General features: G+C 39.5%; 1 protein-coding gene across 2 annotated transcripts in view; it reads right to left on the bottom strand.

Annotated features, from left to right (window-relative positions):
* IQCA1 (IQ motif containing with AAA domain 1) overlaps positions 1-25,848 on the bottom strand; it is a 106,783-nt gene that overhangs the window by 31,547 nt on the left and 49,388 nt on the right. For both annotated transcript variants that reach the window (XM_065069173.1, XM_065069172.1), the window contains exons 7-11: positions 23,180-23,267; positions 15,649-15,762; positions 10,843-10,918; positions 4,561-4,667; positions 4,253-4,348 (exon numbers count right to left, since the gene is read on the bottom strand). In XM_065069173.1, the coding sequence (XP_064925245.1) occupies positions 4,253-4,348; positions 4,561-4,667; positions 10,843-10,918; positions 15,649-15,762; positions 23,180-23,267 (481 nt within the window). The remainder of the gene's footprint in view (positions 1-4,252; positions 4,349-4,560; positions 4,668-10,842; positions 10,919-15,648; positions 15,763-23,179; positions 23,268-25,848) is intronic.

Genomic DNA, 25,848 nt, shown 5'->3' with positions numbered 1-25,848 from the left:
TCCTTGCAACATGACGCTTGGGTGGGAGATGGAGCAAGTGCAGATTTGTGTGCATCTGCTTTGGATTGAGAAGTCTTTTCTGGCAATATAGAGAGCAGCTTCTGATACTTGTACTGAAAAAGCTCTTAGACAAAGATGTTATCACTGATGATTAAGTTCTTACCTAAATGAGGGGGCTCTGATCTGTAATCCCTGTTGGATTTAGCTACAGCATCCAAAGAGGTTACAACCCCCACAGCTGGCTGAGAGCTCTGGGTGTTAATCACCATTAACTCCAGAGAATCCAACAGGGCTTGTCAATCACTGTCCTCAAATACAGCCTTTTCTCTGTTCTGACCCAGCCTGTCCTGTGGCCTTATACACTACGATTTTGCTCTTATCAAGTCTCCCAGTTGATGTCAATATTCCTGTTATAGCCATTGCTGTAGTTAACCTCTTGTCATTTTCTTTGCTCAGCTGCATCAAAAGGGATATTCAAAGCTGCACTGAGATGTTAGCAAGGCCTATCTCAGAAGCAATTTTTACACACTGAGGTTCTCATGTCTCCTTTTTCTGAATTCTGGCCACGTCTTTGTCTATGTGTGGGTGTGTTGACTTGCAATGGGTTGCTTTACCTGCAGTTAGATCCAAAACTAATCCTTGGGGGAGCAGTGCAGGAAAAGCAGCACAATGGACTTGATAAAAAACGCCCTGATAAGCACTTAAATGTAACTTCCAGGTCAGTAACTGCAGAGAGCTCATCTGTCAGCTCTTATGTGGGGTGGAAAGCCAGTTTAAAGAAGCTAGGTGTGTTGTGGTTTACTTGGCTGCAGATTCCCAAGAGAAACTCCTTTGGCTGCTAAGCCCTCTGGATGCCACGGTTAGGTACATGACACCCGTCTAGAAGAAATGCCTGTAAAGCTGGTGGCTAGTGTTGAGCCACCCATGTCAGAAGCTTGGGCTGTCAGCAGAAAGGGGTGGACTTGGAAGAAAAACATTTCGCTAAGCATTTATGCTGGCACAAGGGTGCCACAAACTTTCTAGAAAGTACTTTGGGAAAAGCTTGTTCTATCTTTTACTTCAGGTGCTTTGTAACAGGCTCTGCTAGGCTGCATGAGGACTTGGACATTCTGATATCTTTTTGCTAGCCTTTATAGACATCAATGCCATATCCCTCACTAGGAGGCAATCTCACTGTCTTTACCCAGGTGCTTACAATCCCAGCTTGCTGATCCACGGCCGGGCAGCTGACAAGCTGCCACGGTGCATAGTGAAGAAAAATGCAATTTGCAGCAGAGCTGAACTGCATTCTTTTGTTTCTGTTGTGTCCTCATTCCCTCCCTGTGACAGTCATCAGATCGGGAGCAATTGAAGCCCAGCACAGCATCTCTGAACAAGGACACTTGTACTCTATACTCTGTCAATGCTGGACCACAAGGACAAATAACAGTGGGAGAGTCTGTGGGGTGAGATGCTTCCAACACAGATAAAGGCATATGACATCTGTGCCTCAAATGATAGTGGTGTGGCTTGTTGTGTATTAGGTGCAATCTAATTAGTTTAGCTGTTTCCAGACCAGCCTAATGGTCTGGACACCCATTTGTAATGAGAAAAGCAATTTGTCCTTCCACCCACAGTGATTCTTCCACAAAGGTGGCAAATAGGGTTTTTATCTCAGGGGGCAGTAAGAGCAATTTTTGATAGGGTTAAGTGTCAGCTTTTAGTATTAAGTGGTATTTTAAGGTTTGGGAGCAAGTGACAAAGTTCGGCCTAGAAAGACATGGTATATGGAAATAAAAGTGCCCTATGCATATGCTTGGAGCTCTTAAATTTTGTTTAAGACCTGAGCCATACAAAACACTGACTGGGAAGGAGCAATTACCTTGCTTATCCTATCCTTCTTTGCAGTCCAATTCCCAAATGTCCTCAATGAATTCCCCACAGAAGGGACTTCCAAACACGACTTCAAATACAAATTATTTCCTATGGGTCAGGGAGGTCTGGTGTGGGTGTTTGTGTGTGGTGTTGTGCTTTGTTGGTTTTCTTTGGGGTTTTGATTTTTTTGTTTGTTTGGTTTGGGGGTTTTTGTTTTATTTTTTTTTTTTTTTTTTTTTTTTTTTCTGTTTGAGTTGTAAACTACTTATCAAGCTGTGCTTGAAAAGGCGGATGACATCTACCCCTGGATAGCGACTATTCCTGACAACAACAAAAGCCCTAGTTCTACTGTGGTATCTTCTTGCAGAGAGAGCAAAAGAAATCCATTCTTAAAACAGAGGAGGCCAAATGTGGCATTTTGAGTTGCGGCAAGTGCCCTAGACAGAAAACTCCACTTGTAAGATTTCACTTAAAGTAATTACCCTTGCTGCCCGTTCCCCACTGACAGAGTGCAGAAAAAGGTGTGTATTCTCTGAAGAATGCTGAATCCTCCTGGGAATTATTTCCTTTGCAGAATATCCCTCTTGGGAGAAAATGTTCTACATTGAGCTCCAGATGTTTATGGGCACAATGAGAATCCAAACCTATCATTATTTCACATTTAATAGTTCAGAGAGCGGACATATGGGACCCAGGATGTGGTAACACAAGCCTTGAAAAATTAGAGGAGTTTTGCTGAATAACAAATCAATAAGTTGCTTCCAAAACTTTCCAGACCACTTTATCCTTCTTGTACAAGATCAGTTTTCTTGTGTGCACTGGTCTGCACACACTGTATTGGTTTACAGTCTGAGATATTATGCAAATACTAATTAGAAAAAGCCTTTGCCAATGCTGATTGCACATTTCAAAAAGCTTTGCACAGGGAAAGATGCTTTTTTAACTAAAATAGTATATTTCATTCTGTTCCCTGTCCATAAAATAGAACTGTGGGGTTTTTTTACCTTTTTTTTTTCCCTACAAGAAAAATCTTTAGGGAACATGTATTATTTAATTAGTGCTTCTTGCCTTCTTCTCTCCTCCCTCATTCTCTCAGGCTACTGGCACAACTTGGGAAAACAAGACTTAAACAACCTCCCACACCCAAACCCATTTCAGCACTATATTGAAGAAAACAAAACGAAACAAACAAAACCCCCAAACGAAACAAAACAAACCCAGTTACCCTAACATAAAGCTTTACAATTCCAATGTGACATTTGGAATCAGTTTTGACCAGCTGACCTAAATGCATCTGCCCATGACAACTCTGGGAAGATGGTTGCAATTTTTTCTGTGTATCTGAAGCCTCTCCCTATTTTTGAAACAGACTTAGCAACCCAATTGGTATCAGTCTTGTGTTAGTAAATTGCCCCTGCACCTTTGTCAGGTGAAAGAGCATTTTTAAAGATAATTTGAGTAGAAGGACTGCAATAGCAAGAATTTGCATGCTAAAGGGATTATAGAAATGAAGTATAACGTGAGATTAGAGTTGGCTATTTGCCCTGAGGATTTTAAATGGATTTGCTGATTGAATGGTAGGGTCTGTAAGCTTTGAGGTATTTTGCACTGACATGATCTATAGTTTAAATGCTTGGCTAAGGAATTTGGAGGACTGTGAGTTGTGGAATTCTGCATATGGTAATGGTCTGAAACTAGATATGAACATGTGTGCTGTGTTTCAGTGGGCAACACACATTAAAATAAGGTACTTGTTTAATCTATTTTATATGCTTAAACAAACTTGTGAGTTCCCAAACCCTTCAACAGTAAAGTAGTACCATAGTTAAACAATGTGTACCTGACTGTATGTGATCTGTGTTTTTACAGAGAAATGAAAGGTTATAGCAAGACATTCAAAGTGATTTTTTTTGTGTGTGTGTGTATGGTTTTGAAACACATGAATCAGTCCTCATTTAGAAGGAAAACAGCAAGCAGCCGGAAAACTTACTGGCACAAAGATCCATGCTTTCCTTGGAAAACTGTATTAATCTGAACCTGTCACCTTAAAGAGAGGGACTCCCTGGCTTTTCCTGTTTGACTGGATCAGAGGACTTCAACAGGGTGTGTATCCCTCTTGAAAATCTCATCTATCTTGTAATGATTTATCTCTGGAAAAGTTCTACTTGTCCTAAGCAATATTTGTAAAGGTTAAGGAATAATAATAGCTAAAGGAAAAGCCCTGAAAAAAGTCAAAGGTGAACAGATTTTTAAACACCTTCTGACTTAAGATTCAGTAATTGTTTAGGGTGGACGTTTTTTATATTGGTATCTCTGGGACTAGGGTTTGCACTGACTACAAATGTATCTGGGTAGAGAACTGATCTTTACTCTGAATTCTCATGCTTGCTGCTCTTACCTTTTCACTTTTTTTCCCTTTTTTCTGTTTGCCACTCCCCTCTCCATCCACAGCCAGTCTGAGATTCTCCAGTTCCTGTTGCATCACTTTGTCAACCTGTCCAGACAATACAGTTGAGTTTTTCTAAGCATTCTGTTCTGCCATCACACCTCAGACAAATGTTCAGCTAAACAAGTGTTAAAGCAAAGAACAGATAGTAGGGACTCTGGAAGGAGGTAGGGTCCATGCCAGGGCCAGTTCTTACAGCTGTAGAGAAATATACACAGGCGATGCACATTATTAGTGTCCTCTTACTATTGTCAGCACACCTGCACTCTGATCTCCTCCTCCACATCTTTCCGATTCTCTTCTTTGATCAGCTCCGGGTCATGATCCTGGAGAAAATCCCATTGCTCATCTCTGTTCTGCCAGATGTCTGTTATCCAAAAGAAAGAAGAAAGGGGAAAAAAGTTACAGAAGCCACTGGTTTTTCCAACTGCTTCTGGAGGCAAAAAAAAACAGGTAGTTGTAGGCAGCTTTTATTAAATTATTAGTTGTATGAAAGTAGCAGGCTCCAGGGACCCTTACCAAGTTTAGAGCCCCGTTGTGCTAGGATCTGTAAATCTTGAGGTTAACTTTTTCTTTTTTTTTTTTGCCTTGAGCTGCAAATGGGTATCAGATTTCAGGAGATTAATGGGAAATGGAGGTTGTAATTTTCTGGTTGTAAAGCTTGAATGCCTGGAGTGTTGTTCATCTTCAAGAGCAGGCAGTTACAGTATCAGCCAAACCACCTCGTGCCCGATGTTGGCATTCTTTTTCTTTCTACCTCACAGCATCATACTTAAATCTTTACCATGAAGAAGTCACAAAGATGACTCCTGTCCTGAGAAGTGTGCTCTCTGTGCATGTCTCTTCACTGGTGTAATACAGGCTTGAGGGCCAGAAGAAGGTGTTCAATTTAAAGCAGGAAGTTTTCCTTGTTCTCTCCTGCTCAGTTATCTAATGCTAAATTAAAGCTACTGCAGCCTCATGAGTTAGTAATTCACGTGATGCTGAAATATGGGCCAGGAGCACTGGAATACTCACAAAAGCCTGCATGGAGAACATGGAAATGGGAATGTGAGGGGACAGTGGATCTGACAGAGCACTAACCTGTACCCAACCCACAAGTGATAAATGGCCACACAGAGTTTTAACTCTGTTTGGGGAGTTTTAAGCTTGATGCAGTAATTGAGAAGCAGCTGGAGTCTTTTCCAAAAAGAGACAAGGCCCACCTGATACAACACCTTTATTTCTTAGTGTTGTGCAAAGGGTGGGCAATAAGGAGACCCAACTCCAGGAAGAAAATAATCTTGTGCAAACTGATGATATCATGAACAGGGGTTGTTTTGTGTAAGAGTAGCTAATGATCCTGAAGTGCAGCTCTTTATTTTTGAGACAAACTGCAACTTGCTCTTTAGAAAGAAAACTAAATAAAGTCTGGCAAGCTTGCTGCATATCTGAATTCTCTGCTATTAGCAAAGGTATTTCTTTTTCTTTTTAGTGGAAACGCCTCTCTTCATTCAACATGTTTGAGCTCATTTAAAGGAGGACAATTAATATATTTCATTTCCTTGCATTTTAAGCCTCATAGTATCTTTATAAATGACAGCTGATCTCCAGTAGTATGTGCTAATTCAATTTCCAGATGATTTAAAATGACAGGTTTCTACTTTAAGACAGGCTACTTTGTCAATCTGTTTTGTACATGGTACTCTTTCCTGTACCCACTGCCACTTCTAAGGCACTATAAATTCAGGAAGTTTTTCACAGCACCCATAGGAGATCATTCACGTTTTAGCCCAGTTAATATAATACTGGTTGCTATTTCTGTCCCCTATAAATGTTCACAGTCCAACTATGTGCAAATTATTTGTGGCTTTCCATATAGGGAACAGTTTTTGCAGGTGAGTAGTCTTAATTTCATAACTGAAAATGGTAGAGGTAGAGAAGAACAGTGGATTTTTTTTGGTAAGGAGGAAAGAAATTCCGAGGCAGAGACATTATTTAAATTACTCACAAGTCATCAGATGGCATGATGGATGTCACATAATATTTCAAGAGAGAAAGCAGATTTGCCCTAGTTAAAAGGTACCTCCTTCAGGGTTACCAGCCTGGAATTTCAGCCTTGGGGAAAGGGGATATTACATGGGAGTTATGTGAATTTTTAAACACTCTCCTGACTGGGTCAACAGGTTGCAAGCGCTATGTTTTCACAGGAGTACTAGGTTTTAGATATTTATTTTTCATAGAGGGATCCACAGATTTTTATTGTGTGGGGTTTCTTTTTCATAATTGTTTATTGTCATTTTGTAAATTGATTAGTGGTTAATATCCACTGCAGGCAAACCAGTGACAGTCCCTGCAGCTTAGGCAGCTGCCTTTGATATTACCTGGCAATGAGTTATCCAAGTGCTATATTAGCCATCTAGGTTAGAGGTCCCTAATTTTAGAAGAGATCAATAACTGATAGGTGTTAGATGCTATGTTGTTCTTTTATAGATCAACAAAATGTTTCAAAGTTATTTTTAGAGGAAGGTCAGTAGGCCAAGGATGTTATGTTTTCACTGGCTGGTCAAAAGTGTCTGGTATTTTGTTACAGACAGGGTCATCCAGCTACAGGAGCTATTTTTGCATCTGTGTGTATACAGTGCAATTTATATCACCTCTTTTAGAACAGTGCATGCTTATTTTTGGATTATTGTATATGCATATCTCCCTAGCTCAGGACTCAAGACAGCCCAATCCACCAACATGATTGCCAACACCACCATCGCAGCAGTGTTAGTTTTCACTTTGCAGACTAGTAGGTCATTCAAATATCCCTGAATTTCAGAGAAAAGCTTCTAACTAATAATTGAAATATAATTATCTGAAGCATGAAGCTTTTCTTAAAATGACCTCCTGGAAAAAGGATTTGAATCTTCTGGAGTCTGGTTAAAGATATCTAACACTACCATACCTTAAAGCTTGGGCCATAGGGTATTTAAGATGAATTCAAATATCAACTGCAACACTGAGTAAGTCAAGTATCAATTGGCTGTCTGTATAATGGGGAAATAGTATTTTGCTGCCTCATAGCACAGGGTACTGCAAAAATAAAACCTGGGAAGATGGAGGTAATGATTCAGGCTGCTTCCATTTGCTCCACATAAACTCCTGGGATTTCAATGTAAAAGTAGATGTCAGACAGAAACTGGCTGTTTCCAACAACATTTTATAAAACAAGTATTTAGATAGAGCTCGGCAAATGTAGTTTAGGAACTAGCAAAACTGCCAAATACAGTTCTAAGAGAATAAAAGTCTTCACGACTTCCAGTGAAGTTCAGGTAGTAGATCTAGCTTGATAGAGGAGGGGGAAAAAGTTGAAGTGGAAAAATCTGTAAATTAAATACTCGGGATCTCCAAAAACAGATCTACATCTTTTTAAATACTTAAGTAACCAGTTTCAGGGGATGGGAAGTGTTGAGGGGGGGATGTGTGTGTGACAAAACCAAATTATTATTTGGTCAGCTATCATTTGGGTAAACTTTAGTCACACTTGTAAAGGTCCTTAAATTATTCCATTGTGGGTATCTGATAGAAACCTTTCTTAACCAAGCTCCCTTACTTCACTGATGTTTTCAAGGTTTATGCACTAATAAATCTGAACTTCTGTGCACATTGTGATAGTAATTGAGCTTTTCTTACATGAGAACAGAAAACAGTTTCCAGTACAGAAATACCAAACTCAAACCTCCTTTTTATTTTTTTTTTTCTAAACATTTCTGCTACTGAAATGAAAGCAAGCTAAAACTAAAAATGCAAGAAACTGCTTACAATGTTCTGGTCAGAAGTTGTTTTAGATTTCATTTTGGAGGCCTTGAAAAAAGGAACCTTATCTATGGCCAGATTAAAAGTAAAACTGTTCTGAACAACCACCAGGTAGTATTGTGACAGAGTGTGTCCTGCTATAAAAAGCACTAAGTGCTTGTGAATGAGGCAGGGGACTGTGCTGCATGGAGGAATTAACAGCTGTTTACTAAAAATAAATATGATGTCGAATAGAGTTGGTTTACTGGGTGTTGGGGGGAACCACTGAAGTTTAATAGAACAGCTATAGACTCTTATTGTGCATAAGACACAACTGCAGCTATCTGTGAAGCTTGCAAGAACTCTTTCTACTCTGAGGATTTCTAGTTGTGCTCTGTGTAGAAAATGGTTCCTTCTTATGTGCTTTTAGAGCCAGGGGAGTATCTGTCAGCTCTGGCAGGGTGAGCTGGAGATGAGCATCTGTGTTTGACTCTGAATGCCAGGCTGGAGTCTTTACCTGCCACAAAAGGATGCTATCTGTGCCTGACCTACCCAAGCACACGATTGCAGTGTCCCTGCAAGTGCTGCTAGTACATAAATGGGAGGACAGTGGTACTCGCAATGACTGGCTTCAGGCATCCAGTTCAGGCGCCCAAGTAGGAACATAACCTCTGCAGACAGTTAATAGGCTGTTGAGTTGCCCTTGGGAGGCCTTGTGAGATACAGAGGAACACAACAAGGTGCTCATCTTCATGTAAAAAGTTAGCATGAATAACCCCAAAAAGCTATGTATTGCAGAGCTCAAAGCAGGTTTCTGGTTAGGAGTTGCAATACTGGTGTTCAGATACAGTCTGGGTCACAAATGTCTCCCTCACCCTCTCTCATAAACCCCCCGCCTTGTTATTACTTGAGATAGTTGTGAAGTTTAGGAGTGTCTGTTCCTATTAAACTACCTATTGAAGTCTGTGCTGTTTTTATCCCTAATGCTGGCATCCATTGCCATGCTGGGAAGCCCTGCTTAAAGCCTCTGCCTGAGGTTTCAACCAAATGTTCTTTTCTGCTACCTGGAGGATGGTTAATTTGCACAGATGTTTGTGAATTTGCAGTTCAGCATTGCATTGAAGACTTAAACTGTGAAGCCTCAGCGAGGGATGCAAGCAGCCCTGTGGGAGCACTGGAAAGCACTTACTGCATCACCTGCTCATTAGCAGAGCACCAAGCCTGTGTCACAATGTGAAACCCTCCTGCCCTGTTATTGTTGCTTTGCCTCTATACCACTCCTTTATTTTTCTTGGGACTTGCTGGATGGGAAACATTGGTCTTGCTATTGCTGGTCTCCAGTTGCGAGGTGTTATTTTGTCCTGAGTGCACAGAAAAGCACAAGAAATATTCTTGGCCGGTTGGGGAAGGTAGCATAGATGAATCTGATCCTTATCTAAAACTCCTGCTGACTTCAATGGTGTTATGGTGTAGTGTTCAAGAGTAGAGTCTGGGACTAAAGAACCCCCCTTTTAGCCATAAAACTGTTCTATGACTCAAAGTCTAGGAATATCCTAATTGCTGCAAGTTGGAGGTCAGGCAAAATTGTACTGATGTGTATTTAGCACGTAAGTGTATACTTATTTTTTGTTGGTCAAACCAAATCAGGCAGAAAACTTGATGCCAGTAATTAGTTAGCAGGAGGGAATAATGGAGATTTTTACATGTGAGAAATTTTAGTAAGTCACTAACTATGCAGAGTGGGGAGCAGAAAAGATATATTTAATAATTGTTTGAGAACAGCATCTCCATTGAAATACAGCAAAAATAACCCCTGGAAGCATTGATTGGGCACACTTTAGTGACAGAGGACTTTGATTTGGCTTTTCTGACCTTTGGAGTCCTATCATGCCGTTCACTCACAGCTCAGGGGACAGATGCTCCTTTCCATGCCTGACAAGTGCATGGCTTCTGTGCTCACTGCCAGGCCCAGCACAAGCAATTGATAACTCACTTATGCATCTAGGATGCCTACCGAAGACAAGTAGTTAGGAAAAAGACAAAGACATAGAGTGCAGAGGAGAGAGTAGAAGAAATCTGGAGAAAACCAAGATGTCTTTTCGTGGAAAACTCTTTTTCTTTTCAATTGAAAACACTCAATTTCTGGATGCTTTTCTCAAAGTGTGTGTGTGTGTAGGGAAAAAAACACACCACCCAGTCCCCCAGCTGTATGTTCAAGGTATGCTTGCTAAGCTGCACATAGCATGAAGCAAGTATATTGACTGTCCAGCAGCATTTCTCATGTCTCTGCTTGAAAAGATTATATTTCTATCAAAACACGTAATCAAAAGTAAATTAACTAGCTTTAGGCTGTAGGTGAATGAATCCAAGGACGCTTCTCATGAACGAGAGGAAGACTGAGAGTTACAGAAGCATGGAAACATTGATGTTGAAGCCTGATCTCTACACTACAGTGCTTTTGAATTATTTGCTATTCAGATGTCACTTTGACTTGAGAAAATCCAAGAAAATCCCTGCACATATATTAAAGCACTATGGTTCTAACTTGGCCACTTTCATTTATATAGAAACATACCTTCCTGTATGATAAGCTCAATGATTATTGAGAGACATGAGGTATTAAAAGATTCACTTCCTAAATATAATTTTACCTAATGTCCTCATTTCTATAACATTGCATAGTTTGGGCAGCTGCCCAGCTTGACCTTAGAGTAATGGCATTCAGATGAAGCTGAATTAGCAGAACATTCCAGCTGTAATTGTTATCTTTTTATACTGACCTTTGTATCGACTGCTTCCCTCCTCCATTATTGAAAGGAAATTACTGGGACCCATTTTCCAGCCTTCTTCCTCTTCCTAGATTGGGGAGGGGAAGTGTTGTGAAAAGAAAAAAATCAGAATATTAATACATAGCAACTTTGCAAGTATGGAAGTGGCATAATTTTCATTGTGTTTTTAAAGTTTTGTTTTAATTTGAGAAATAAGACTGCATTGTTTGACAAGTAAAATCTTTCTGGTAGGCTGTAAGGAAGTTTTATCACCTTGGGTTGAAGAGAAGGTGATTTGGTTCATCATTTGAACTGTGGAAGTTACAAGAATTAAACTTAGGCTTTCTTGAACACGTAATATAGGTAGGAGACTTGCAACCCATACATTACCTTGCTATTTTTTCAGTTACTCTTGCACTGTGGTTGCTCCCCCCCTCCCAAAAGGAATTCCCAACTTGTGGGTAATTCCAAGATATTGAAACCTCATTTTAATCTGTAATCAGAAAGAAAAATAATGATCTTGGTGTAACTTGCAAACTAAAATAATTTGTTTCAGCTTTATCAAAACATTTAGACATTTTCTTGTCTAAAGTAAATGACATTGACATGTTTCTGAAATAGTTGAATTTCATTGAACCAGTATTTCTGATGGAAAAAACTTGTCAGAAACTGATGGAAGTTTCTTCATTTTGCATCAGTCAGAAGTCCTCAATCAAAATGCTAGTAAGGTAATACTTATTTGTGGGAAATTAGATCACTGTTTGGGGAGGAGGTGAATGTGGATTTCTGAGACAGTACAAGTTGAATCAGGCTTTGCTGACCGATGTGTAGTCTGTGAGCCACTGGATATCAGTAAGGTATAAAGTGCAGCTCTTGGAATAACTTAAAATGAAACAACCCCCCTAAATATGCCTCTGTAATTAGGTGCCATTGTACAGCTGCTATCAGCAGATACAGTTTCAGCCAGGTCACGAGAACTATGGAGTATCTATTTTAAAATGTTATAACAGTAATTAAAGTTTGGGCCCAGAAGGACATGCAAAATGTAAATATATTTATCACTTCTACCCCATGCTTTGTAGATATATTTGAAAGATTCAGGAGTTTCTTCACTAAACATCAAGAACTGTTTTGGTAAAGCATAACCAAGTGTTTGAGGACTTCACACCCAGAGCTCAAATTCCTAGTTTCCCTAGTGTATTCTCAGTTTTTGCAGTGTGGCATTTTGAGATTCATCCTTGGTTCTTTTGCAGTAGGCAGAATATATTCCTTTTAACACTCTCCCATAATATTCTATAGAAAATGATTAAATTATGTTCTAGAAGGAAAATACTGATAACTGCAGAATATTTAAAAATAAAAAAGGAAAAAAAATAACCCAAACCCACCCCACCCTGGAACAGCCTAAAATTGGGCTATCCATTTTTATCCTCTTAATAGCATAAGACACATTAATGTTTCTTTTGTTGTTACAAATAAGTTAGCAAATCATTTTAATTACTAGCTTCAGTGATTTTTATACACTGATGTAAATAATATTGTTGTGTCAGTTTCATTGATTTTAATCAAAACCATTGTGTATCTAAAGGACAGCTGTAGAATCCTGTTCTGTATTCCTTCTTGCCTCTAATTAACAGTGTAAGAGTCAATGTAATATAAAGAACTTCTTTTCCTTTGAAGTCAGTTGATGTATTTTTCTGTGTTCAGCTGATTGATTCCATGCTTGTTCTGTATTAAGTGCACCAAGGCACCTTGAACCAACAATATACATTTCAACCTAAGCAGAAATATGGAAATAACAGTTTGAATATATTTGAAGTTTTCTAAAGCCTATCTCACAGTAGATGATTCTCATTCAACAGCAGGGAAAATTTTGAACTGGCTCAATTGTGTGCTTTTGCTAACAGGCAATTTGCTAAGGACAGAATATATGTCACTCTTAAATGTTTCTGGATGAAACTTGGGGATGAGCAGCCTTGCTCCCGTCTGGTGAGACAGGTTGCAGCGCATTGCTGGGAGAAGCAGCCTAGACTGGTCTAACGTGTTCTGCTATTAAAATGAGGGATCATATAGTGCTAAAGACTTTTTTATTTTTCCTTAGGGGCCCAATGGGAAATCAAATCAACACCTTACAGAGGAAAGAAGATGAAGTTACTTTGATATCAAATATGCCTTTTTAAAAGATTGCTATCTGGCTTCTCAGAAATTTTTAAATCTCCTTCTGGGATCAAACTCTTGTTTTCTTTAAGAACTGAAGTTAGGAGCAGGGCTTTTTTCTGCCTGCATCGCTATGACTTATAGCCTATACTTATTTTAATAAGAGTCCTGCTGTTAGAACTTTTCCAAATACTTTTCAGCTGGTCTTAGATACTATTTTTTTTTTTCCCCTGTCAGCATTATAACCTTGGAGAGAATATTCCCTTTGTTCTTTCTCAATGAACCATAGAGAACCTGATATAATGGCTCAGAATTTTACTTGACAGGACTTGTGATGGCTGAAGAGATGAGAATGGCATAAAGTTATAAAGCCCCAGAGCTCTATATTGTTATTTCACCCCGTTTCAAAACAATCTTGCTGAGACTGAGGGGATTGAGATTCGTATTTGGTATTGTTGGTTCTTATCTAGTGACATGCAAAAACAACAAGGAATCAAATTTATCCAGTGAAAGCCACATTTTTAAGCAGATAAGTGACTTGCCATCCAGTTTCAAAAGCCTGGGTTGGGTTTGGTGTTTTTAGTGTGCTTGAACATTAACATCTTACTTTGACTTAGACTGGAGTGTCTGGAACAACCTGTTTTGTGCTTGTGTGAGACCAAAGACATCGTGGGTGTTTGTTCTGGGCCAGCTGAGCTGCGAATGAGTGAGGACAAGGGCAAAGCCATTAGAGGACACCCTTGTGAATCCTCCCCAAAAGACCTGGTCTGCTTGAGATGCTACAGGGTTCTGTGAATGACAATGTTCTGTAAAGACTCTAATTCCAAAAGCTTTTCTAAGCAATTGCCTTCGTACATGTGTTTTTATCTGATCTTTCTCATGGACTTCTTCAGTGCATGTGCTCATTTAAGGGGTCACAGCATGAAGTGATCCCACAGAGCTGAACTCAGCACTAACACAAGTCACCAGAAGTCTTACGGGCAACAAACAGCTTGGTATAATTACTATTTGCCTTAGTTTTGCAGGCATTACACTCTCATTTCTCCTTTGCTCCCTCAGGCTGGGTCTGCTCTGCCACTAAGATACCACAAAGTGGTACCACCTTCCACTGCTTTTGCAATATGATGCTTTCACTAACACTGTGATAATGTGACAGTGCACTTTGTGATAGTGTCACCCTGATGGCAAACAACCATGTGAAGACACATGATCAGAACTTGAAAAAATTCTGTTTTCACAGGAGCAGTCATCACCTTCCCTAGTTGGCAATGCAAGGTCAGGCTTAAAGAGCTTGGAAAACACCTTTATTCATGCTGCTTCTTCAGCCTGCTGTGCATCTTCATTTACCAAGGGAAAAAAGACACCCCCAAAAGCCTCAAACCTTGTTTTGTATGTCCGAAACAGTGTTTTCATCCAGCAAAGATGCTATCCAAGTTACAAGCACTATCCAAGTTTACACTTGGATATCTACCTCCCAATTAGATAGGCTGATGCTTCCTAAATTAATATAGTTTAAGTTCCTGTCTAGGTATTATAAGAGCTTTGGCCAGATTAATAGATGTTGTCCAAGAAAAGCATCTTTTCTGCTATATGGTTGTTCTAGGGTTAGGACTTAAAATTAATTTGTGTAAAACTTGCAGTGAAGGGTAAGCTTTGCCCCAAAAATCTCACCCTGCTCCTCCACATTCTTGGAGAGAGATTAATGACCCTTATTAAAAAAATATATGTTGTTTCAACTTTGTTTCAAAGAATGGTTGGGGTTGTTTATACTATAAAGTAAATGAGAAACAAAAGTTGCTGCTTCAGCGAAAGCCTGCAGTTTTTGTTGCATAGCTCTCTTTCGAAGATACCCTCTGGTCACTGCACAGTTTCACAGGTGTTTTCCTCAGTGGAGTTGCTCCTGAAATAAATTGGAAGCATTCCTTCTGTGAAACCAGCCCTTATCATATCAAAGATTTAAGGGAGAATATCCCATTAAGCGGTGCCCTTTGACTTGAAGCAAAAACAGAGTTCATATCCTAAGAATGTGAACTGAAAATGTATGACTGCTATTTACTGGCTTACAAAATACAGGTTTGCAGTATGAAAGACGAAACGGGCCAGTATGGAACTGTACTTATAAATGAGTTTGAAACCCTCACAAGCATGGAGTTGGGTATCTGAGTGAGACTGAGGTTCTTGTTTCCCAGCTGTGCAAGGCAGTGGCAGTAACTAACTTCCCTGTACTACCCTACATTAAAAGTGGCAATGCTTGGTTAGATAGCTGGGTGCTGCTTTGTTACCTCCACCAAAAAAGGCACCCGTGCTTTGAAAACCATATGCACGCTGTCTTAGCAACAATGCCAGAGCCCTCAAATGTATCTTTCCCCTCACCTGTGTCTGTTAGTCTGTCTACCTACACCAGCTCTTCCTGCTGAGCTGAGTCCTGGCCATGAAAACAGCTGTTCCCAAATGGTAAAATTCGGTTTCCCAGAACCGTCAAGGTGATGGACAGGCTGAGAAGGACTGGCCTCAGGTAGTTCCCCGGTCTTTTGAACACAAACCTGAAACTTTGGTGACCAGTCTAACATAAACTTACAGTCTCTTGCCCACACATGGCTGAAAAGGCTGGACTTTGGCTCTATTTTCACCAACTGCTGTTTTTACTCCAGGAAGTCTTACTTTCTTTCCAGCTTTCTCTTTTTCTTTCTTTTTTTTGGATTCGTTTTCTTTTTTCCCTTTTTGGTCTTTCTTCTGCAAAGCCATCTCCCTCTGGGCAGCCAGTTCCTCAGCGATCTGAAAGAGACAGAAAGGAATGTGAAGAAAGTCAAAGGTTTTCACATACAAGGTGTTAGACACGTAAGAGTTATGAAACAGTGTGTATTTCTACTCTCTTGCTTTCAGCTTTCTAACACTAGGGCATCCCAATATCCAGTATATTGCTTGGTACCTCCAGAGTGGCTAACCATTACAGAGAAGTCCTTTTAATTTATGCTGAGGGTACTCACACCTGCAAACTTCAGCCAACTATCCTAATATGCTATTGGAAAAAAAGGTTATTTTGATGTCCCAAACTGTCAGGGCTTTCATGGAATAAGACCAATTCCTGAAATCACCCAGAAGCACAATATCCTAATGACATACAACTTAAAGTTCCCTCTGGACTTGGACTCAGATTATGAATTTGTCTTAGCATTTCTAAGGCAGATTGATTTTACAGATATAGGTTTTTGAGAGATTGCCCTGAGGCATGTCTAATTTCAATATGTGGCTAAAGACTGAAATTGTTCTAGTGGGTGAGGGAGATTTAATAGAGATATTGTGACAAACTCTGACAGATATACATGGATAGCTCAGCTTCTTTATCCCTGCAGCTGGTAACTGGGTACAGCTATTTCAATTTGCACAACTTTAGTTCCTGGCCATTTATACTTTATTATCTGAAAAAGGCAGAGAGTTAAATTCACTTTTTCTACCGTTCTCTTGTTCCCAGGCACCTTTCATTGTGTTCTCTTGTCCCTGAAAGGAATTCTAAGATCACTTACTGATAGGTGTAAATCAGAAAATCTGTGGCAGTTGAAGTTTATTAAAGGACCATTAATATTGGTGGTACCATGAAACTGTAGAAAATGAGAGAGTTTCAATTGTAAGACAAGTTTCCTGTAACAGTAAAAATATTTGTTTTCTAAAGAATACCTTTTAATGCATTGAAGATTGGACAGTGGAAGGGGACAATGACAAGGGCTATGCTTTGCAGTCAGTGAAATTTCATTAGTGGACTTCCTCAAGCATTTCAGTATCTTACATTTAATTAAATATGGTAATTGAAACCCCAAGCACCATTCAGTCATATCTTGCGGTGATAAGCAGTCAAGCATTTCATTCCCTAGGATAGATTAACCCATTGACTAGAGTTCAAAATAGGTTTTTAGTGTCCCAGCAGGCCTGTTGTATCCAAAACCAACAGAGCTAGTCAAAATGTACCCTTTATTCTAGTGCCAGTACTCTGCCCGAAATCTAGCCTTGTCACCACCACCCTCTGCTGTGACTGCCTACCGAAGGGTAACCATAACCATTTCCAGCATCTCGGGGCTGGGTTTATCCAGCAGGATACTTGTAAGCACACATGCAATTGACAAAAGGTTTTAATTTTAACCAGTGTTTGAGTTCCACTGGTGATATTTTAAGTACATCTAGACTCTGATTGGAAAGATTCGCTTTCATGTTTTTATACAGTTGAATTATACTAAAGGGGTTGTATAGAGCTTCTGTTCTCATGGACCTGCAATAATGGGACTGAATTGTTGGACTGCCCTTATACCTCTGTTTTGTCTTCATCTGTTTTGTAAGGTGGCAAGAAAAAAAGTTTGTGTTTGCTGTTTTCAGAACAGCAGTATGAGCTATGGCGCTAAGTCTTGAACTAACTGCTCTTCTAGGGAACAGAAAAATGGTGCTTGCAGTCAGCACTGACCGAAATGCACAGTATCGCAAGAAGCCATGTCTAGAAATGTGCATAGTGCCTGTGGACAGAGGTTGTGTGCATCCATGTGACACCTGTACAGTCTGTCCTGCATGTCTCAGTGATGTACACATAGTCTGAGATGCCAAGTAATTTTGGTGAAATGCTCCAAAACCACGCAGCTGGCAATGCCGTCAGCATGCAGAGCCTGACTTTTCTGAAGTGGCTCTCTGCTTTCCAAAAGGGAATGTCAGAGCAGATACAATTTTTCCTTTTCCATTTCAGATACACCCTCTCCTCTGTAGCCCTTTGGTCCAGCTTTTCCAGCTCTGTTTTCACCTCTGCTCTAAGCAGCTCCATAATTATAGAGGCCTGGGAGCTGGGGTGAAGCTGGCTGTGTATCTAAACTTGAATGGCTTGTACTCTTCTATACAGAACAATTTCCCTTCCAGCTACAAGAAGATGCCTGAAGAATCTGACAAAAGAGGAGGAAAGAAAGGGAAGGGCAAGCAAAGGTTAGTTTGAGATATTAAGCAATTCACCCACATTATAATGCAGTTTTTTCCCCTGAAGAAAACTTCATAGTAGATATAAAACCAGATGTCGTCTTAAATTATTTTCGATTGCCCTTTTCTTTGCTAGGTTGCCTCTCTTTGAAATGATGCTGAAAGCACTTAGAAAACTCTTAATATTGAGGAAGGGAATGTGCACCAGTAAAAGCAGATGAATTTTGGCCTCCTTTTTTTTCCTTAGTATCAATGTAGGACTCCTGTTGTGCTAGCAATGACTCTTCTCAATAACATTTTCTTCCAAAGCTGAAAAGACATTTTCCTCTAAACTGATATCCCACAAAAGTAAAACTGACTTTTCTTATTCATACATCAGTTAAAGTGTGTTTCCAAACTCTTGCAGTCCAAATCCCCTTTTTTTTTCAGGAAAGGGGCACTAAAACAGAGTGCAGTCTGTGAATGGAAATGCATAATGCTGGTTTATATGAGCCAAGTATGCAAAAATCCCCAGCTGCCACTTATGTTCTGGCATCCTTAGCCATAGAAAGCTTGGCTTTGGCTCAGGCAAGCTGATATGTGAGGTAAATGTTCTTCCTCGAGGAAAAAGCCCTTCCCTCACCCCTTGAAAAAGACCATAGCTTTTAGTGCTGTGGGCATAAATGAAAAGCAGGGATGGAGTTTGGGAACTCTGGATCTCCAGTGGTGGCAGGTGAAAGCTGGCCTCAGAGCCTGGCTCTAAAGCTGTTTTGAATAGTAACACTTTATACACACATAGTCTAGCATTCCTGAAGAGAAAAAATATTCTCTTTGCATATTAACTCTTCAGGAAGAAGCTATTTTGGAATTTAAATGTTTCATTTTCAAGAAAATGGGAGTGTTTAAGATGGGAAGAGATGCCATCCCTGTGTCCCAGAACAACGTGCCAAACATGGGACCGCCCACTTTTATCTCTTGTATGTAACATGCAGTATTCTGTAAATGTGCTTCCCCTGTCCTGTCCCCCTGGCTTGAGGACACTTTGTCACAGCTCTTTCTACAAGCTGATTATGCTCATAAGGTATTATTTTTTGTCAGTTGGAGATGTTATTTTCATCACGGTGGTCTGGAACTCTGTCCTGTCTAGCAAGGTGAGGGTTGGTGTTCTCCACTCATTTCCTCACAGGCAAATCCTTTTGTTCAGCTTTTAATAACGTAGCATTGTCCTGGCAAGGCATTTCTGAGCATCGTTTGCTTTTGGGTGTGCACCTGCAAGCAAAGCTTAAACTGTTAAAAACAACCTCAGTGATCTGTTTCTTGCAGAAATTAATTCAAAATATTGGGTGCGATTTCATAGCTTTATGGGATCTTACAAAATCTCATGGTTTAGCTTTAACAGACAGTCATGCATTTCAGTCCATATGCTAAGTTTATGGGGATTTTTTTTATCCACCTGGCAGATGTCACTCAAATGTTGCTCATCAGTTAAATTCCCTCACTCTTCTGTTCATTTTTCCGGAAAAACTTCAAAATTTCAGTCTCCATGGAATATGTTTTGAAAAATTTGTTAGCTTTGCTTGATGTAGGGGGGGGTGTGTGTGTTTTGTGGGGGTTGTTTTCTTTCATTTTTGTGGGGCTTTTTTTTGTTTGTTTTTTTTTTTTTTTTGAGAGGAAGGTGGGTGGTAGAGGTGAAAAGCTGTAGGTATACAAGCTAGACTACTGATTTCAGCCAACAGAGATGATGATCATAGGCAATGAAGAGCTGCTGGACCAGGAGTCTGAATGGCTTCATTGCAGTGAATCGCTGTCTGGAGGTGAATGCCAGTTGTGCAGTTTAACAGAGACTGAATATCATTACTGCTCTCCTGCATGGTTACCTTGAAACAATAAAAATATTTTAAGGTTTTGAGGTGCCCAGCTTCAGCTGATGCCACTATGTGTTTAGCACTTGTGAAAATCCAGCCTTCTAATTTCTAAAAGGAGCATCCAGAACAGAGTGGAACAGTGGAAATAAAGGTGAGCATAACTGTGGGCATCTACTTCTATTGAAAAGGACACCTGGTATATTTGCAAAATGCTGGATACAAAAAAGTACAATCCCACAGAACCTCTTGAGTCCTTCTCTGACACTTCAAAGCTACTTGTGATACATTAATTTGGTAAAAGTGAGATATTATGTTTGGGGGTGTGTGTGAATATTGCAGTATTTGATTTCCTAATAGCATTTTACTTATCCCTACCTGAGAAATAGTCAGAGTTACTAATTAAATATTAACTTACTACTGGGGATCTTGTGTACTGCCACTTACAATCAAAATGATTACTGGGATTCATGGGGATCTTTAGCTGTTGGTAATAATGAATACTAATTAGCAGCATAGTATCGCATGGAGTGCCAAGTGAGGATCAGTATGTGTTTGCACAGCAGCTCACACATACATTTTCTCATCCCTTCTCTAGATGCTGCTGGGTCAGATACTGTGATTACCGTAATGTGGAAATGACTTTGTCCTCCAGGCAGCAATTGAATTTACAACCAAAATTTTCGTAAGTAAGCATCTTTTTTTCTGATAAGTTATTTAATATTGAAAATGAGGGGGAGTTGAGAAAGTGGGGGATGTGCCTACTAAATGGCAACTCTCTTGGCTTGTTTTCATGGTGATGAGACTTAATGAACTACAGGAAGAGATCATAATTTTGTTGGCAGCAGTATAAGGGCAAAGCTAAAAATTGTCACATCTGATGATTTTCTTTGGAGCAAAACATAAAAGCCATTAGGGTTAGACATCTGGAACAGATGCTGGGAGATTACACTGATGTCTCAGAATCTTAAATTTCTCTTGAAAGTATGGAAAGTAGAGAAAAGCTGCTTTTCATTCAAGAAGACAGTATATATTTTTCTGACTAAACTACCAATTACTTTGCATTGGGATCTCTTTAGCATGTCTTTTTGAAAGGTATTCGTAAAATGTCATGAAAGGAGCTTGTGCAGAAGGCCAGCTACATTACAAAGTCAAGTAAGGTCGGAGTTGTCAAAGGATAAAGAAATATAGAATGTATAATAATGCAGCAATGGTTCGTGAAGTGATTAATTTGTATTTTATTTTCCCCAAAGTGTCTTTACCAAGTCTTATAAAATGCTCACTTTTTAAATACAGTTCGGTCTTGATTTTTCATGGAGTTTAACTTGGGAGTAACCAACCCATTCACAGAAGCTAATATATACAAGAGGTGAAATCTTGTCTTCCCTGAAGTCAAGGACAAAACTCCCATTAACTTCAATAGGGCCAGGATTTCATTTACTATGTTGCCCAGTAGACCAGTGTGGAACAAAACCAGTTGCCTTAGGGATTTTTAATATGCAGCTGACTCAGTTGAACAAAAAATGTTTTACTTGTCTGACATTCAGGTAAAATCATGACCGTACTGCACTTTCTTTTGCCAACTGCTTTCTGGGTATTTGTTAAGGTTATGTAACATTCTGCTCTTGGTTGTGCTGGCTAAAAAGGGAGGAATAAATGGGCCTGAAAATATTTGAAAATTAAGTAGTCACTAGTGAAAATTTGGAGAAATATATGTAGGTTTTTCTTCCAGATATTTTTATTTTATGCAGGGGAAGCAGGCAGTTAAACAATCTCTCTAGACTCTCGTCTTCCTTTATCTTTTTTTTAAGCAAAGAAAAAGCAGGTGCCCAGGAAAGACAGTAAAACAGCTGAAGGTGGGAATTCAAAGTTGGAAGAATATATCACTCCAGAATCTAATACCATATCCAGTTTTGGTCAGTATAATTTCTTGTAATATTTTCTTCCTGAATTGTGTTTATCCTTGCTGATAGCAGGTATAATTATTATCACGTTCCCTAAAGCCTTCTCCGGCAATAATTCACGCTTGACAGGTGGCTCCGCTGCTGCTTGGAGCAGCCAGCAAAGCCTTCTTGCCTCTGGCATGTGTTTCTACTTTAGAAGCTGAAAACTTAACCAACAGGTCTCCTTCACTCTGGCTGGGACTGAACAATAGAGTGGCTTAGACACAGAGGCCAGCAGGTTGACCTTAGCACACTCTGAACTTGGCTAAAACCAGGAGCATGCCCTGAGCTCAGTTTTAGTGAGGCATGGAGAGCCATTTGCAGCAGTTTTCTTGCTTAGTTTTGTAAGCAAAGTAACTAATGGATAGAGTACTGAGTTTTATGCTGGGCTAGTCTCTTTACATCTCTTCAAACCATAGCGACTGCCCCAGGCTTTTCCCCATGATTATCAGAAAGGACTGAATCCAAAATATTGTTTTACCACACCTGTTTTATAATAGATGATCCATTGCAGGCAGCTGATGAAGACAGTGGTCTGTCTCAACGGGGGAGTTTTAGTTTTGACTGTTTAATTTTCTTAGCCCACAAGTAGCCACCACGCCTGGTTCACTCGGGGGCCAAATCCTGCTCCTGTGTGCAGAGTTTCCTGTTTATAACTTCCTTCAGAAGACTCATCATCCTGCTAAGATCATTCTGGTGGGTGGAAATGGCTCTGAGTGCCAACCACTGTCTCAACTGGTCTTAATCACTTTCTCTGTGTGACACCCAGATGATCAGAGGAAGAGATTATCAGTCACTTCTATTAGCAAGAGAACTCAGAAGAGGGGTTTTATCTGACAAAACAACTGAGTTCACTACAACAGTATGTAAGATAAACTAAGATACTTCCTTCACCTGAATGTTCAAGCTTGCTAATGACCGTTGGCAGTAAATCAAGGCTTAGGTCTGACTGCATAAGGAACTCTTCTATGCTTATTAACAATTATTGCTAGACATTGCTGATACTGAATGCAATCACACGGGAACAGATTTCAGCCTCTGGGATAGTTTTGGAGGCCGTTTTCAAACAAAGGTGCTTTAAACTGTTTAATATATATTTCTACTAGTAGCTGGCACCAGTCTAAGCAAATGGATTTTGCAACAGGAGAGCAACTGTTTGTAGCAGAGCCCCTTCCTCGTAGCTCCCTCAGACTCAGATATTTACCTATGTGTAAGCTGCATACCTGAGCACCTTCTGCCTTGAGTGCCTGCACATCTTGCAAGGGAACAAATCTTGGTATGTGAGTTTTGTGGTGTACCCTGGAAGAAAACTATCCTTTCACTTGCAGCAAAAAGCTCTTTAGCACTCCAGGAGGCTTATTGTTAGAGGCCAGGGTTATGAAAAATTAACTACACAAACAGATGTTTTGTGGAGATTCCATCCCCAATTCCATTAACCTTTTACATTAGAGGAGTTGACAGTACCTGCTCTGCAGTTTTTTGAGAATCAAAAACAGTCATTGAACCTCCTGCCTCTTCACTAGGATAGTCGGGAAACTTGCCTACGATATGCCTGTGTGAGAAACAGAAGATAGAAAACTAATTAAAATCCATGATTTTTTAAAATCTGTTTGACAAAGATCTTAGATGATGGGGAAGCATATCCTCCTTTACCTCCTATTCAAAAACAGAAAGCTGGATCACTTCCTATGACAGTGGCTTTTTTGTCTAGGAAATAAATTAAAACAGTTACCAGCCTATGTCTCTTGTCCGATGGCCCATCAAACATTGAAAGTCCTTAAGGAACTCTTTTTTTAAGACTGCACATCACTTCAAGAGATTTTAAGTTGAAGTACATATGTTTATAGATCTGGTCTCTGCTTTCAACATCCAGCTCCTTTTAAAAAGACACGTCTATTTAAATAGATTTTGATTTACAAATTCCAGATTATATTTCTGTTTGAGGTTCTTCACCCTCAAAAATTCCCACTGTAATTGCACAATTTGGTGGTGATAGAAGCTGGGGAGGAGGGATGAAGGGCTTTATAATAAGGTTTCTTGGATGTTATGGATAATGCAGGCTGCTTTCAGAACTTTCAGAAAGAAATTAAAAGATGTCAATATAAATGGTCTATGGACTGTAGTTATTACATTTATAAGACTCTTACTTCTTTCATTTTTGTAGCTTTTTGGATTTTATCAGTAAGATTTTCTGTTTATTTGGAAATATCAGGAAGATGTTCTGTTCCACAAAAAAATTATACCACTGCAGAAAAATCCTTGTTTTACTTTCAAATACAATAGTAATGTTTCCTTTAATTGAAATGAAATTTTCCTCGAGAAGAAAATAGCTCAGCAAGGTCAATGTGATTAATAAAAATTGCTTTCATTTTTAAAAAACAACTGGTACCTTAAGGGATTTCCTTAGGCTACTGTTAAGTAGTAGACTCAATTTTAAACTGAGGTCTTTGGAACAGAGCGTAAGTTATGTTTCTATAGTACCACGTGTACGGTTTGGATCCCTAGCTAGTATTAATAAAATACAAATTACAAAAGAATAAACATTAATCTGTAATTCTAAGCTCTGACTTGCATGGTCAATAATTACAACTTCTATATGGAAAAAGATGCAAAACTTTGGTCACTGCATTTCCAGAAGCCATTCTATGTGAACAAAGGGATGTCATTGTTAGTGTATTAAAAAAAAAAATCCAGTTATGATGGTATTTTGGCCTCAAAACCCTGCATCATTGTGTTTATTTAACATTAGATCATGTTTCACTTTTTACAAACAGCCAGAAAATAGCTCAACTTTGTTAAATGCAACCTTGTTTTAAATGCTGCTTCAGGTCTGGCTTACAGCAACAGATCTCTCAAAATCTGATATTAAGGCCATTGCTGCTTTACTAATGCCAGCTGGGAGGAAGGAAAGGCAATATGCACTGCGGGTGAAGAATCAGTTTGGAGTCTACCACCCACTGACTGTGATATCAGTGCCAGCTTTCAGTATTTATTAGTGTTACATTTGGTATTTGTATTAGCTTTTCATTTTTAAATCATTTAAGGCTCTTGGAGATAGAAATATTTACAATTTGAACATCTATGATGAGTATAAGTGAGTGCTGTAGAAATTCTGTCAAATTCTCACATTTGGAAGTGGGTTCCAGTTTGTTTATAATTTTCATTTTGTGTGATTCTGCTCACAGCTGGTGTGGCTGTTTGGGATGATGTGGCTCAACTCATCTTTTTGTAGCCCCTACAGCAAGTGCTTAAGTTGAAAAATAAGGTGAAGAGAAGGTAATGCCATTCTTTTCACACAAGTGGAAGGAAAGTGTCAGCCATTTATTAACCAGTCAGCTGTCTGGGGACTGGGTCTTCAGTTGAGGGTAATGCAGAATGTGAGTTCCCATGGTCATCAGTGACCCGAGAGCAGACAGATACCTCCCGTTTCAGTTGTGCTAATTCCTCAGGGACATCTGTTTTCTTCTTTCTGGACCTTATCTTTTCTTGTCTACTGTTGTTTAGCATATCAATTGTTGTCTGATGGCCAAAGAACAGTATTCTTAAGTCTCATTTTACAACCCGACCTCCTCTTTCTCTTCTAGGTTTAAATGACTACAACTTCGATCTTGTAATGCCTGGAAAGCATGCACATGCATGACCCTTATAGACAAATTCCTCTCTTTATGAAACCCTCTGAGTTCAGAGGTTAAGCCAGGGATTCATTTGGCCTGTAAATCTGCACAGAAAAATGCAGTCATTGATCTTCCTGGTCACAAGTCCATTTAAAATGTAATGAATCTCAGTTTTCATTCTCCATTCACTTCTTGGCAGCATTCTACTCAGAACCATCACAGCGGGTTGTCTCATGCATTCATTCCACAATGTTAATTTGGATTCAACTGAACCCAAACTATTTTGTATAAGCTTGTTTTACAGTTGTTGATAATGATAAAACACAAGGATAAAACGAGCAGACAGCATGCACTCTGTGAACAGCCAAGGATATTCCTAAATCTTTGTTCCATCAGATAAACTACACCTCATCTGTGGTTCGAGAGGGTCCCATCAGGCATGTCCCACATTGAACAGTGAACAGCTCTTGAATTAGGAGAATCTTCCAAATACACAGAATGATTTAGAGCTTGCTTTAC

This window comes from Columba livia, chromosome 7 (assembly GCF_036013475.1).
Source record: "Columba livia isolate bColLiv1 breed racing homer chromosome 7, bColLiv1.pat.W.v2, whole genome shotgun sequence".
In the NCBI taxonomy this organism is placed as follows: domain Eukaryota; kingdom Metazoa; phylum Chordata; class Aves; order Columbiformes; family Columbidae; genus Columba; species Columba livia.
Note: the sequence above shows the minus strand (reverse complement) of the source record. Positions and strands in the feature narration are given on the sequence as shown.